General features: G+C 35.1%; 1 protein-coding gene across 6 annotated transcripts in view; it reads left to right on the top strand.

Annotated features, from left to right (window-relative positions):
• The window catches only part of LOC105198987 (PRKCA-binding protein), a 93,959-nt gene extending 82,050 nt beyond the window's left edge, over positions 1–11,909 (top strand). For all 6 annotated transcript variants that reach the window (XM_011165859.3, XM_011165860.3, XM_011165862.3 and 3 more), the window contains one exon: positions 7,762–11,909. In XM_011165859.3, coding sequence (XP_011164161.1) covers positions 7,762–8,453 — 692 coding nt within the window. In that variant the 3' untranslated portion in view covers positions 8,454–11,909. The remainder of the gene's footprint in view (positions 1–7,761) is intronic.
• Positions 11,910–16,296: the final 4,387 nt, after the last annotated feature.

The raw sequence follows: 16,296 nt of genomic DNA, 5'->3' as shown, positions 1-16,296 counted from the left end.
ATCCAATCTCTCCCTCTCTCTCCTCTACTCCTCCTCTCTCTTTTTTATCTCCCTTCTAACTCTCCTATTATCTGCTTCATTTTTTCTTCCTCTCCTCCAATCTCTCCTCCATACTCTCCCATCTTTCCATCATCTTCTCCACCTCTTCATAGCTCCCATTATCTTCATCTCTTTTCCCTCCGTTACTTTTACTGGCGATCTCGCCGTTTTTTTACACCTTTGAAATACTTCCGCCTCCTTTTCTTTCCTCTCCTGTCCCTTCCCTCCTACCTCTTGCTCTCTTTTCCTCTTCCACATCTCTAGCGTCCCTGACATACTTCCACTACACACCCTCCTTACACACTTCAATCGTTTTTCCCACCATCAACTCCTCTTTCCTTTCACTCTCCATCTTTCCTCCCCGTCCTTCTCCAAAATATAATTATGCCTCCAAAAAGAACACACCTCTTACCGCTATCCGTTCTCTCCTTTCCTGTCGCCTTTCTCTCTCTACTGCTCACCTCCTAACCGCGCACGCACGTCTTGCTGTCCTCGCCACACTGCTTGCCGACTCTCTCACCAATTCCGCCTCTATGCTTTGCACTCAGGCTCGTGCACACCTTCTCCCTTTCCCGTCCTCCCCTATTTCTCCCTTTCCTCCCCGCTACTCTTAACTTCACTTCTACTCTGCTCTCTCTTCCACGCACTCTCTCTTTCATTCACTCCGCCCAATCTTACTCCTTTCACTCACTCCACCTCTCCGCTTCACTCACTCTCCTCCCACACACCTCACTCTCCCCTTCTATTCCCCGCAAACATTCCACGCCTCTAAATACAAAATCTCTAACTTGCACCTGTCCACTATCACTCGTTCCGGAAACGGAAGTCCAAGTATTTTTGTATATAATGCAGTAAAAACCAATTTTAATTTTTCACAATTGGTCGACAATTTTCAGGTTACAATTAGGGCTCAACCCGTTGCATAAGTAACAAAATACACCTCATTACAACGTCGCTATCACCAGAAATTCGGATGTTAGTTACGTGTAAGCGATGTGTCAATCACGTTTCGAACACCAGTTGAGACATTGCTGAGACGTAATATGCGACGAGTTGGCACGTCACAGTACTTGTTTCGTTTGATGCAGACAGGGAAAGTTAAGTCACAATTTCAAAATAATAATTCTAATAATAACTTTATTACAAGTAACAAGTTACTTTCCATTTCTGCAAATGATTTGCTTAGCTTTGGTAGACAGCTAATCATGTCAAAAAATATGTTATTTCTTTAATAAAATTTTTTTAATTTAATTTAAAAATTGCCCGCACATTGGATGATATAAATTTACTAATATCAGATATCTGAATTTTGTCAACTCGAAAAATACTTAACCAAAAAAAGGTTTATTGTAGCGTTTTGTAAAGTTTTTGAGATGAAGAATGTATAAAAATTTTAATGTAATTTTGACGTGACTTTAACATCACATTGCTATATAATGCGGCACTTAAAACTTTACAACTTTTGTATGAAACATTTTTCACAAAACGTTTTGTTTTCAAGATATCATATCTTGAAAACAAAACATTTGTTCTAAACTATTTTGTCCTGTTTTAAATAAAATCTACATTGTATGTACGAGAGTGATCTGATAAGTAGTAGGATTTGAAATGGAAACGCAATATTCAGCAAAACCGGTTTTACCATCATATACCTCTATCTTTCTAACAACGTCTGTTAAAATTTCAGCCTTTTCCGTGGATTAGTTTTGTGTTGGCAGCCAATTAAAGTGATTGTCTTCGTCATTTTTGTAAATATGGAAAAAGAGTAATATTGTTCGGTGATTTGTTTTCTTTATTTGGACGGAAAAACGTCTGAAGAAGTTCAAAAAAAATTTGAAGCCGTTTATGGGGATATTGCTTCTTCGAAAAGTACCGTTTATAAATGTTATGCTGAGTTTCGTCGTGGTCGCACATCCGTCTTTGATAATGACCGTCTCGGGCGACCTAAAGAGGTTACTACCGACGATTTTGTCAAAAAAATCTACGATATTGTATTAGCCGATCATCGGATGAAGGTGCATGAGATAGCAAACACGGTATATCTTGAAAGAACGCACAGGATATATCCTACATGATTTATTGGGCATGAGAAAGCTATCGGCGCGATGGATGCCGCAGTTGTTCACCATGGACCAAAAACAAAATTAGGTCAAACTGGGGTTTCTGGTCGAATTAGGGTACGAACTGCTCCCCCATCCGCCGTAATCTCCAGATTTGGCCCCCAACGACTTTTGCGATGTTTCCCATCATGAAAAAATGGCTAGCAGAGAAAAAAATTGCTTTTTTTCCATATTTATAAAAATAACTGAAACGTTCACTTTAATCGGTTGTTAACACAAAATTAATGGACGGAGCAGGCTGAAATTTTAACAGACGTTGTTAGAAAGATGGAGGTATATAATGGCAAAATCGCTTTTGCTAAATATTGCGTTTTCATTTCAAATCTTACTACTTATCAGAGCGCCCTCGTATATACAAGGTGATTCAGAACAAACATTTATCTTTAAAATGTCGTATTTCTAGAGCAATTCTAAGACGATTTTTCCTTTCCCAAAATTTCGTCCAAAATTTAATTGTTAAATTATAGAAGGAAATGGCGCATTACGGGACGTGTACAGATGGTAGGCAGGAGCGGAGTAGCTTGCTGTCCGATGCAGACAACTACTCAGGCAACCACTACGATTAATACTACACGAGATGATAAACATGTGTAATCATTATTGTAAGGTTGCGGCACTAAATTTATATTTTCTGCTTACTGCGTTACCGTAATCTATAATTCGCAGGAGAGATATTTTTATAAACTGCTGGAGGGAGAGAGCTAATAATACTGAGTAGTAGCTGTTTAAAAACCAGGAAGAACTTTTATTGTCTTGCACATGTCATGGCGTACAGCCTTCAACGACTTCTTCTTCTTCATACATGTGTGCATGCGCAGATCGGTAGTATCGTTAACCGGTAAGATTACCGAGCCAATCAGCGGCTAGAAAGGCTCGGAAGCTAATCCCGACAGGGGACCACAATGGTGCTTCGATAAGACACTATCGAGGCGTTTCTTCAAGTGATTTTAAGTCGTCGAATAATGAAATGGTAGTGATTAATAGTGATGAAAAAGAGATTTGTTTGAAAATTCCTACTTTTATCGATTAAGTGATTATATCCGTGAAAGTGATATAATCGATACGTGATATAATTTATAAAAAAAAGGATAACTTGTTAATTGTGCATAATGTATGCGGATTTTTTTCTTCGAATAATTTTTAGTTGCCAAATGATTAATCGATAGTGTTTAAAGTAATACATGGTGAACCGATAGATTAATTTGTTAATTAATAAAATGCATCAGTAAATCTGAAAACGTGTCAATACGTGATACAATAAGAGAAAAAATTCTAGTCTATTACTCGGTGAGAATTTTTGGGAACATGTTATCTTATTTCACGGTCGTAAAAATATACATCCGTTGAATTACGACAGTGCAAAGTCATCAAATCTGTGCAAGATAATAGTAAATAAGAGATAGAGAGAGAGAGAGAGAGAGAGAGAGAGAGAGAGATTGTGCGTTTATAACTGCCCTAAGGCAAGCCGTCTAAGGACAAACTATGAGCATAAGTGTACAATGAGTAAGAACAAAAAAAAATAAAAAAACAAGAATAAAGTAACAGAAAATAAAAAGAACACAGATAAATGAAAATAACAAAATAAAATGAAATAAAATAACATAATTAAAACAACGAAGAAGAGAAAAAATAAATAAGAGTAACAAACAAAAGAAAAAATGAAGAAAATGACAAAGATAACAGAAGGAGCGAGAGTGCTTACAAGATGAGATAAATAAAAGAAACGGAAATGCATGTGCTCGCCTTTTTTGTTTGTAACAAAAGAAAAATATAAGGAAATAAATGAAAAAGAAAAGAAAAATAAATGAGAGTAACAAACAAAAGAAAAATAAAGCAGTAGCTAAGGTAACACAAAGAGCGAAAGTGTTTGCAAGATGAGAAAAATAAAAGAAAAGGAAATGCATGTGCTTGCCCCTTTTGTTATTAACAAATGAAAAAGAGATGGTGACAAGAGGGGTGAGAGAGAGAGAAAGAAAGATACGTTTACTCACCCCTTTTGTCATTAACAAAAATAAGAATTTACGTAGAGAGAAGTGGAAAGGATCAGCATGGAGTAGAGTGAGATAAGCGGAGGCTAGGTTTTTCTCCCCCGCCGCAAATATGTGTCAAGGTCCCGTTTAAAGGAGCCGATGGACTCGGCATCGCGAATAGAAGCAGGAAAGGAATTCCAGAGAGATGGAGTCACGAAAGCGAAGGAGCGTTGATAGATGGAAGTGCGGCAGTTGGGAACAGCAAGGTCGAGCGGAGAACTCCGCGAGGCAGCACGAGACCGCGAGCATGGAAGAAGCTTCGAGGCTAAGTAAAATGGCGTTCCGGTGCACAGGGATAGAGAAAATGAAGCATCCTAGGAGGTAGGATCGCCTGTCCGATGTGCTCAGCCATCCAAACTGGGAGTAATAGTGAGAGACATGGTCATCCCAGTGAAGATTAAAGATGAACCTTATACAAGCGTTCATCAGGCGACAAAGTCTGAAGTTTCCCTACCCGGTAAGATTGATGAGAACGGCAGAGCAATAATCAAAAAGAGGAAAGATCAGAGAGGCAAACGCGAAGAGGGCGTGAAAGACAATGTCTAAAGTATGTTAAGCGCCACAAAACACTATTGACGCGCTGAGACACGGTTTTGATTTGCTCGAACCAGTTAAGGGTGGCGATAAGAATCAGTCCGAGGTTGACGGCTTGATTTACAAACTCGATGGGAGACCCGTTTAGTTCGAGAGAAAGGACGTTATGCGTCCGAATATTGTTGACGTAGCGGTTCCCATGAGCATTGCCTTTGTCTTCCCGGCGTTCATGGTCAGGCGGTTCCTGAAAGCCCAGGGCTCAATCACTGAGATGTCTTCTCTGATCCTTCCCAATGCGACCTCAAGGCCAGCAGGGGAAAAGTGCAGATAGATTTGCAAATCGTCAGCGTACAAAATGTGGTGACAGTGGCAAATCACTGACCTCAGGTCATCGATGTACATGGCGAAGAGCAGGGGACCGAGGACGAAATCCTGAGGGACACCAAACAAAATGCAGAACCAGGAGGAAAAGCCATTTGGGCCGCGGACGCGCTGAGATCTGTCAGTGAGGTAGGACGCAAACTAACGCTAGACGGGAGCAGAAATAGCGAACAGAGAGAGCTTACGCAACAGCAACTCATGGCTGACAGAGTCAATGGCCTTAGACAAATCGAATAAAATGAGCAAAGTGACCTTTCGCTGCTTAATAGCCAGCTTGATGTCGTCTGTCAGCTTGACAAGAGCAGTCTGCGTGCTGCAACCTGGTCGGAAGCTAGACTGAAAAGGATTGAGGAAGAGATGCGAAGAAACATGAGACTATAATTGGTCAAAAATGATACGCTCAAGGACTTTGGACAGATAACATAGAAGGGAGATAGGACGGAAATCGGAGAGAGGAATGACGTAGGAGCATGTCATAATGATATCACAACGATGTCATAATGACATGCGAATATCCGCTTTGTCGGACATCGGATGTGATGTCGCTTTGACATTACGATATGAAAACGTTACAGTGATGACAAGTTTGATTCTAATGAGCAAAACAATATTGTTTTAACATTTTAAGAAACATTTTTTGCAATAAAAAAAGAAATATTTTAAAAAATATTAAAATTAAAGGGATACTTTCTCTTTTTTACATTAAAAAAATAGTCATTTTAATATTATTAGAAACATTCTTTTAATATTACGAGGTATGTTCGGAAAGTAAGGTTACGACAAATATTACAAATCGAAAAATGTGAATTTATTTATGAAACTTACATGGAATGTTACGTAGGTATATAATTATTTTTCAACATAGTCACCATTCAGTTTCTTACATTTAGAGAGCCGCGGGATCAATTTTTTTATGCCCTCGTTGCACTCGTTTCCCGCCAACTTCCTCTACCATTCGTAGACAGCGTCTTTTACCTCCAAATTGGACGAAAATTGTTTTCCACTGAGATGCTTCTTTAGACGAGTGAAAAAGAAGAACCTTGCACTTTCTGATTTCTTTTTTTTCACTCGTCTAAAGAAGCATCTCAGTGGAAAACAATTTTCGTCCGATTTGGAGGTAAAAGACACGGTCTACGAATGGTAGAGGAAAGTTGGCGGGAACGAGTGCAACAAGGGCATAAAAAATTGATTCCGCGGCTCTCTAAATGTAAGGAACTGAATGGTGACTATGTTGAAAAATAGTTATATACCTACGTAACATTCCATGTAAGTTTCATAAATAAATTCACATTTTTCGATTTGTAATATTTATTGTAACCTTACTTTCTGAACATACCTCGTATATAAAATAAAAATAAATATGTGTTCTTTAACATAAAAAAAAATATTTATTTTAATATCATGAAAATGTTTTCTTAACATTAAATAAAAAGAATAAAAATATTTTTTGAAGTAAAACAATAATTTTTTTTATGAAGCTAAGCACTAAGAATAAAATTGTAGTATATTTCCTAAATTTTTTAATTGTGGGAGATCTAGCCTTGCCGAGATTTTTTGAGAAATTTTCTTTTGGAACCAAGCGATTACCGGGTATCTAAGTCATAACCACGCATTAAACGTTGCTTGACTTCTGCGACTTCTACGAATTAATCTGTGAATACTTTGTGTTAATACTATTAACTGATAGATCAATGATATACAATATATGCATTTTTACAAATGTTTTTAAGCAGTCTCGTTCTGTTTTATCAAAAGTTTCTTTATTTACAAACGCCACAGCGGAAATTTTATCTTAACCATGTGTTTTCCTGCCTGAATATATAGCTTCATTTTACGTGCTTTTTGCGACTATTAGGCAGAAAAGAGATAGTCAAGATCTATTTTTACAAGTGTTTTAAAGTGATTTCTTTATTGTTTTATCCAAATTCTCTTTGTTTAAATGCCATGGCGGAAACCTTTATGTGTGATTTCTCGCTTATGACTGATATGATTTCAATAAGTCCGCGGCGAGTAAACAGGAGACTTAATATTAAACAAATATTTTTACAATAAAGCTATACAATATTTTTAAATTAAAAACGATTTATGTTTGTGACTTAAGACTCGAGACGTAAGATAATTTTTATGTGTTATTAAAGACAAAGACTTAAATCATGAAACATTGTTTTAAGCAACACTAATACGTATATATGACAATACAATTTTTATAATTGTAATATTGTACTTCATATTCTAATGATGTCACAGTAGCACCACATAAAAGTTACATCTCACTGCGACATTGCTGTAACATAAGCTTGACATCATAAAGTGAAGTAATAGTGATATTAGATTATTTTCTGATGATCTCAGTGACATCACCAATTTATCTGTAACCTTGTGAGCCTATTGTGGCATCACTAATGTTTTTTGAGGGGAAATTAATATTCCTGAATGCTAAATTACATTCAATGTTTTACGAATATTACTAATTCCACTTTTATTCAGTGTGCATGTAATATATGTCTTTTTAACGTTGAATCTACGTTTTGAAACATTTCAACATTGTAATATTATCATTCAATGTTTCTAAAATGTTGATTTAACATTGATATACTGTATGTGTAAGAGCTACATATAATTATGACACATTTACTCATTTTACTGTTTCTTTTTAGTATTTGGAGATGCTTTTGCCGCCATAGGAGTGCGAGAGCCACAACCACGCGCCAGTGAAGCTTTCAGACAATTTGGCGAGCAGCATAGACAAATGGAAAAATTCGGAATGATAATGTTGAAGACTTTGAAACCAATATTGAGTGACCTAGGAACATATCTTAATAAGGCGATACCAGATACACGATTGACTATCAGTAAATACGCGGACGCGAAATTCGAATATCTATCCTACTGTTTGAAGGTGAAAGAATTGGATGACGAGGAACAAAGTTGCGCCGCGCTGCAAGAACCTCTTTATCGCGTAGAAACAGGCAATTACGAGTATCGTTTGGTGCTAAGGTGTCGACAGGAGGCTCGCGCGAAGTTCGCGAAGCTTCGCTCAGACGTGCTTGTGAAGCTTGAATTATTAGACAACAAGCACGTTCAGGATGTTGTGTGGCAGCTGCACAAATTCGCGGCAGGTTTGGCCACATATTACGCCAATACGCGTGATCTGTTGTCGACAGTGACGTTATTCCCGGTTGAAGTCGACTTGTCACATTCCGCGTTTCAGTATAAATCCACCGGGCCGCAAACATTAACGAGCGAGGATATCGATGACTACGAATCTGAAGAGAAACAGCACAGCATAAATGAAGAACTTCTCATCGATACATCAAACTTCCCGCCAGATTCGATCGATAATACGTAGCAACACTTATTAAGTTTCTAAAGAATTTTGAGAGAAATAATTTTTGTTACGACCTGCATACACATACATAAAAGCTTAATAATTTAAGCTTTAATTTAATTTTCGCTTTTAGTGCAACTGTGATTATAGATTTAAAATAAGATACGCGCATGCACATTATGTACATACATTAAGGTGCAATTACATGCAAGTGTCAAGTGGAGTTGCGCAAAAGATTATTGCGCAGCTTTTCTTGCCGTTGGAATTTGAACGTTCAGATTCCAGCTTCTTGACACTATAAAGTAACTAGAGAGGTTACGTTTTGACGTACAGTCGTGTTCATTATAGTTGCGACACTTTTTCTTAGATGCGTCTCTGAACACGCAACTATAACAAGAGCTGAGAACATAATTGATTCTTACTTGTGGATCCAACCAATTACGTTCGCCGCTTGATGAGCAAGGCTACATTCCAAAAACCATTGAAGAAAAAGTGTTGCAACTATAAAGCCTGTACTTTTTAGCTGAACTGATTGCACTAATTCACAGTTTATCTTCTTCCATTCACGTTAAAAGAAGAAAGATAAACTTTAAACTAATGCAGCCAGTTTAGCTAAAAAGAACGCTGGACGCGTTCACGATGGACGCTCACGCACTGTAAGCATCATTTCATCTTGTTTACAAATATTAAACAAGAATAAATGATGCTCACAAACGTTGTTGTGAGCGCCAAAGCGAACGCAGCTATAGTACATACGTCAACATACTTTATTTGACAGTTCATTATGGTATTATGTGCCGTTTCTGAACAAATGAATTTTAGGCGCTACAATTAGACGATTTTAATAATTTATAATTTGAAAATTATTATATCCTCGACATTTCCGTATTAGGATTTTCAACTTAGAATATTTCAAAGAATTCGCTCATAAAAAAACCTTTGCTAATTCTGGGACAGCCTATTCATATATACAGGGTGATTATTAATGGTTGAAACAACTTTTTATCATAGAAGCTTGACTTACCGACACATTTGTAATTTCTAATATTATATTTTAGGGGAAAGTAGGTAAATTGCACGCATCTAAGGGAAATTTATTGCAGTGGAGTGATTTTCGAAGTTGAAATCGATACTAGTACAGAAATAGAAACTTTAAACATTTTTTTATCATTATGTATTGTCATATTGAACAATTTTTTATTTGGTAATGCTATTTGCTATATTCAGCAAAAAGAAGCAAGTGAATAAACGAAAAAATTTCTCGGGTCTTGGGTAATTGTACGTGCGGTGGGATAAATGTACGCGGAGGAAAAATGAGGTTATAGCCCATTCTTTTAGCTGTACTACATGCACTACATTGTACTAGTAGCACTATAGTTGGTCTCACGTAGTCTCACACCTTTCAAGATGGATACGTAAAATTATCCACTGCGGACTTGATTTGATAAAAAAACAATTACTCAGTGACTATTTAATAAAATTTAACAAACAATAGCTCATAAAACGCACAAAAAAACGTACTTTTATTAGGTATAGAAAGATTAAATGAATAAATTAAAAATACGGACTTATTGCCTTATTTTCTGAACGCCGAAATTGCAACAAAATGATTTTACTTTTTCTTACTTTTTCAATTAATTACGTGTTTAAATGATATAATGTATGGTTGTATATTAAAAAAATACCTTTAGCTTACAAATAATGTCGTGGTATAATCTCTATTCATCGGGAAGATCACAAACCACGAAGCGTACAATTATCCAGTGCGTACAATAACTTTACTTTTCCCTATTAGAAATACAAATCAGTAAGGTATGCTCCTATAGTAAAAAGTTGTTCCAACAATTAATAATCAGCCTGTATAATTAAAAATTTATAAAAAATATATTCCAATATTCTGTACACAGAACATTAACTATAGATTTTCAATATTGGCAATGAATATTGGAATACGGCCTCAGTAAACTCATTAAACATTATTGCGCACGCTCGACGCTTGATGCTTCCATGTAAAGACACCTTTAGATAAGTCTAGTGTAGAACGCGAAAAAGTTTGCTTATTTTTTAGAATTTTTTTTAAAAGAAAACTGCATATATTTTTCTACACTTTTACAAATGCATTTGTACATATGTAGAAAATATAGACATTTAGCAATATTAAAATACAAATTTGATATGATTAAATAATTTCTCAGAAATTACTTTAGCTATCGACTTCAATTTTTACGTGTGTAAAATACATATCTGCTTAGCATACAAAGGATTGCTACATCTATAAATTAACTAGTTTTTCATACATGTTAAATTCAATCAATTTTGTTAAAAAATCGATAATTTTTTTTTTTTAAGTGATATGTATTTTACATACATACAAAAACTGAAACAAATCAGCTTATTTTTGAGAAATCATATATTTATTTTTTAATTTACATAATATAAAAAATAATAAACATTCAACCATATGAAAATTCGTAGATATTTCAATATTTACAGGTAGATGTATAGAAGAATATGTGCAATAGTTTTATTTTAAAAAATTTCTAAAAATTAATTACTTTTACGTTTTAGATTAGATTTTAATGTACATTTACGAAAATAAAATTATTACCCAAGTTATTATTTAAAATAAGACATGAAAATAGTGATTGTGTTTCAATTATAGTCGTAATTGATTTTTTTCAATATAAAATAAGATGTATAATATCTTTTATTATTATATATACAAAGTGTTTGACAACAAGTGAGAAAAAATTTAAAGCACGATTTTAGATGATAAAATAAGACAAATATTAAGAATAACAAAATTAAGTTCAATAAAAACTTTAGATTTGCTTCGTTCTCTAATTATAAATGTTTAAATATTAATGTGCTTTGGGCATTTTTCAGGAGCATATTTAAATGTTTAATTACCAACTACTTTACAGGAATTATTTTCTCAAAAATACCATGTAAAAATTAATCAAAATCTATGAAATACAATTTTAAATCTTCCTTCAGTAGAACTCATTCACATTCAAAGCAGAAAAACAGAATGCGAAAAAACAGAATCTAATGAGAAGTTAGATTCAGTTGCATTGGTGGCTCATTTTCAAGTTGACTTGTTTGATTCGATCTTTTGTTTTGCATGATTGATTTATTATACAGACCAGGGACCCTGACTGGACTGAAACCAAAACCGATAACCGAATCATAACCGTTATTTTAGTCAGACCGAAACCGAAATATTGTGCAGGCTAATTTACCGTAACCGTAACCTAAACGAAAATATTTTTCTGGTTTTTTTGGTCAGATTTTTTAAAATGCTATTAAAGATCGTAGGGTTACTTATTTATTTTTTTGCTTTTATTATGATAATTTGATTAAGATCAATGTTATTTTATAGAGAAGAACTACCATTAATACCAGTAAAAGAACGACAAATAACGCAAGTTACTGAGAATGTTGAAGTAAAACAAAAAAAAAAAAGATTTTGAAAGATCCAGAACCTCCAATGATTTTTAAACACTTTTATATTAAACAATTGTTGTTTACAATAAACAGAAATTTTTATAATACTAGAACAACACAAGCGCCATTTATTTCATTTTATGTTTACATATAACTAAATATAAATAATAAGAATTTCAAAAATTATACATTCATGATTAACAATAATACAGTTCACAATGACAAATAACATGTTCTTGATGACAAATTATGAATAAATAAAATAGAATATGATTTGATTTATTATTACCCTATCAGTAGTCAATGTTTTTTAAATGTTTTTTAAATATATATTCATCATAACGTCTTTTAAATATTTAAAAAATATTGTTACCTGATAGGGTAAATTATCTACAAAAGTATCATTAATAGTAGTATACGTTAATATTATATTCTTGTAATTGATATTTGTATGTACAACTCTTTTACGTTTTTTATATAACCAAAATCTACACAAAATTTAAAATTTAAACATGTTATAATTATTTAGTTTATAATTATTTAACATACAATAACGTTTATACTTAGCACGTGATACGATTGCATTTTTGTATTAAGAGGATGCTATACTGACGGAAATTACCGACCATTACAGTGTTCATTAATTTTTGAATTGGCTTTACAGATCACAAAATCCTTTTGCAAAATAAAAGTACGCACCAAAACAAAGTCTGCTCTGGTAAATTTTATGAGAAAATCGATCAAAAAGTTAAAAATTCATTTATTTTCGACTCGTGGATCTGTCAACCAAGATTAATTTTTGTTATTTACTGACGTTCTGTAGCTCGTATGTATAAAATGAGACCAGGGCGGACTTCAGAAAACTCTAACAAACAACACTGACTGTGTATCGTTTCAGTCAACAACCTAACAAAAAAGTTTAATAGGTGAACAGCTGTACGTGTCCAAATTTCGCTTAGCGTACGTAAACGATGGCAAGAAGAGCAGTGGCTGTAGTTAATAGGTCTTTTCGCAGATGGCGAAATAATCGAAAAACAAAGACAGATCTATGCGTTGGACAAAGAGCGATAGCCTGGTCTCCCTCGAAAAATAATCTGCAATGCCGACGTCGAGGAAGTTCTTCGGTCACTATAGCATCCTCTTAAAAACAAATATCCGCCTAAAAAACATTAAAAATGTAAAAAGAAGCGCCAAGTATATTTTTTGTAATATAAAACCACATCGAAACTACAATGAATAAAACCAAATATATAATATCATCAAAAAATGTGAAATCAAAAATATTGCAAATATATTTATTACCGATGGGGTGAGAGTCTTATGAGCACGTTGCAATTGACCACTAGTCACTTACAGTGTTAAACAGTGGAAAAACTGTAGGTACCAGCCGTTCAAATGACTGTGACCAATTGCAACGTGGTCAAATGGTTCACTCCCGTACCGATAAGCAGCAAATTATATGACAAATAAAATCAAAGATGGGTAAAATCTCTAGTAGTAGCGTACTTGGCGCGCCCGTTTTTTTAATATAATTTTTAGAGCACACAGTCCTGCTATTGTTCATATTTTTACTTAAATCACTGACGTATCTCAAAATATTCTATTCGCTTATTTATAAGTTTCCAAATAATTACTTAGAAATTAGTAAATACTTTTTCATTATCTTTTGTAATGTTATAGTAAATAACGAGATTTTAAAATTACATTATTTGATGATTAGAATTAAATTTAATAATAAATACTGTAAAAATTTAAAGTAAGCTATTTGGTACATTTAACAAGCTTATCATGTTAATCTTACCTAATAATTTTTCTAATTCTTTATTTTTTAGCATACTATAATTTATAACATTATTTTTATTGGAATTTGGATTAATTTTTTTTAATATTAATGTCATTATTAGGACTATATTCCAACCAATGCCAGTATTAAAAATTGATTTAATCATTATTTAAAAAATCTTGTAAATAATGATTAAAGTTGAGGTTATATTTTAAATTGATACGTGTGTGCGCGCGTGCGTGCGTGCGTGCGTGCGTGCGTGCGTGTAAAAAATAACTTTAACGGTATTAGTTATATAAAAAAAACGTGCGCCCCAAGTACGCTGCTACTAAAGATTTTGGCCATCTTTGATTTTATTTGTCATATAATTTGCTGCTTATCGGTACGGGAGTACCGATAAGCAGTTTAACCACGTTGCGATTGATCACAGACATCACAGTTATTTGAACGGCTGATACCTACAGTTTTTTCACTGTTTAATACTGTAAGTGGCTGGTGGTCAATTGCAACGTGATCATAAGACTCCCACCTCATCGGTAATAAATATACTTGCAATATTTTTGATTTCACTTCTTTTTGATGATATTATATTTGCTTTTATTCATTGTAGTTTTGGTTTGGTTTTATATTACAGAAAAATATACTTTGCGTTTCTTTTTATATTTTTAATGTTTTTTTAGGCGGATTTCACAAATTTTTGCTAAATATTTTGATACATTAATAATATATTACAAAAAAATATACTTGGCGCTTTTTTTACATTAATGTTCTTTTTAAACGGATAACTTTATCTATTGCTGTTTTAGCATAACGAAAAAAATATACTCGGCGCTTTTTTTACATTTTTAATGTCTTTAAGGCGGATTTCACGAATTTTTGAGTATGTTGGAACAGTATCAATATATATCATAGACATAGTAAGGTTATATAGACACAAAAGGAAATGTATATTTTAATCATGAAAGTAAATATCTGGACACAAAGAGAGAGAAAACAAATGAATTCGGTAAAGAGCAAGGAAGAGCGAGAGAAGGCGAGGAAAAGTGATAGAGAGCGAAGGAGGGCGGTAGAGAGTGAGGGAGAGCGGTAGAAATCGAGAGAAGGCGAGAGAAAGCAGTAGAAACCGAGAGAATACGAGAAAGAGGGCTAGAGAGAAAGAGAGAGAGAGAGACAGCGGTAGAGAACAAGGGAGAGCGAGAGAGGGCGAGGAAGAACACTAGAGAGCAAGAGAGAGAGCGTGGGAGAGCGGTAGAGAACGAAGGAGAGCGTGGAAGAGTGGTAGAGAGCAAGAGACAGTGATAGAGAACGAGGGTGAGCGGGAGAGAGCGAAGAAGAGCGATAGAGAACGAAAAAAAGCGAGGGAAAGCGGTAGAAAACGAGGAAGAAGGGGAGGGGGTAACGAGAGAAGGCAAAGAAGAACAGTATAGAGCGAGAAAGAGTGTGGGAGAGCGATAGAGAACGAGAAAGAGCGTGGAAGATCGAAGGAGAGAGGTAGAGAGCGTGGAAGAGTGATAGAGAGCGATGGAGAGCAAAGGAGAACGAGAGAGAGTGAAGGAGAGCGAGGGAGAGCAGTAGAGAGCGAGAGACAGCGCTAGAGAACGAGGGAGATTAGGAAAGAGTGAGAGAGGGCGAGGAAGAGTGATAGAGTATGAGAGAAAATGTGGGAGAACGGTAGAGAATGATAAAGAGAGCGTGGGAGATCGTGAAAGAGCAATAGAAAGCGAGGAAGAACGGTAGAGAGCGAGAGAGAGCGTGAAAGGACGAAGGATAGAGGTAGAGATTGAGACAGAACATGGAAGAGCAATAAAGAGTGAAGAAGAGCGAGAGAAAGAGAGTGGGAGAGAGTGAGAGAGGGCGGGGGATAACGGTAAAGAGCGAGAGAGAGCGGGGGAGAGAGACGGAGAACGAGAGTAAACGAAGAAGAGAATGAAAAACAGAGAGAGAGAGAGAGAGAGAGACCAAGTCTAAAATATTTTTTATATATATTCGTATATTTTTTCAAAATTATCGACAAAGGGGACAAATCTGAAATTTTTCGAAGATATCAAATAACTTTATAGGGGTTGTTGATAGAGGTTTGGTACCGAAAATCAATGTTAGAGTACTCGAAGAACACTATTTACCCCCGTTAGATTCTCGTACAGTTCCCCATTCGGGTTGTGTATACTTGGACTAAGGGGGATAAATCTGAAATTTTGCGAAGATGCAGACGACGACGACAACATATCTGAATTTTTTTATGACATAAATCGGGCTGAAAAATACATGCATAATTCATATCTCAGCATTGAATGCAATTACGGACATCATTCTTGTGTCATTGTACTCGGAAAAATCGATATTTGTCTCTACTATATTCATTTTTTAATAAAATTAATTTGTTTAATAAAAACATTTATTTGTAAAAAATTTTGTTCCTTCCTGTAAATCAGTGCTCGGAGTTAGTTGCTTATTTTGAGCCAATTCCCGAAGCGACGCCCACTGTCTCCCCACTACTGCTCGCCGCTCGACTGTCGAGTCGGCGATCACGCGGCAGGCGCTCTGCATCAAGAGCGTCCCTGAGTGAAAAATACGCATGCAGCATACCATTCGAGAAAGTTGTCATAAAAACTTATCTTAATTCTAATTATCGTA

This window comes from Solenopsis invicta, chromosome 4, assembly GCF_016802725.1.
Source record: "Solenopsis invicta isolate M01_SB chromosome 4, UNIL_Sinv_3.0, whole genome shotgun sequence".
Taxonomy (NCBI): Eukaryota; Metazoa; Arthropoda; class Insecta; order Hymenoptera; family Formicidae; genus Solenopsis; species Solenopsis invicta.
Note: the sequence above shows the minus strand (reverse complement) of the source record. Positions and strands in the feature narration are given on the sequence as shown.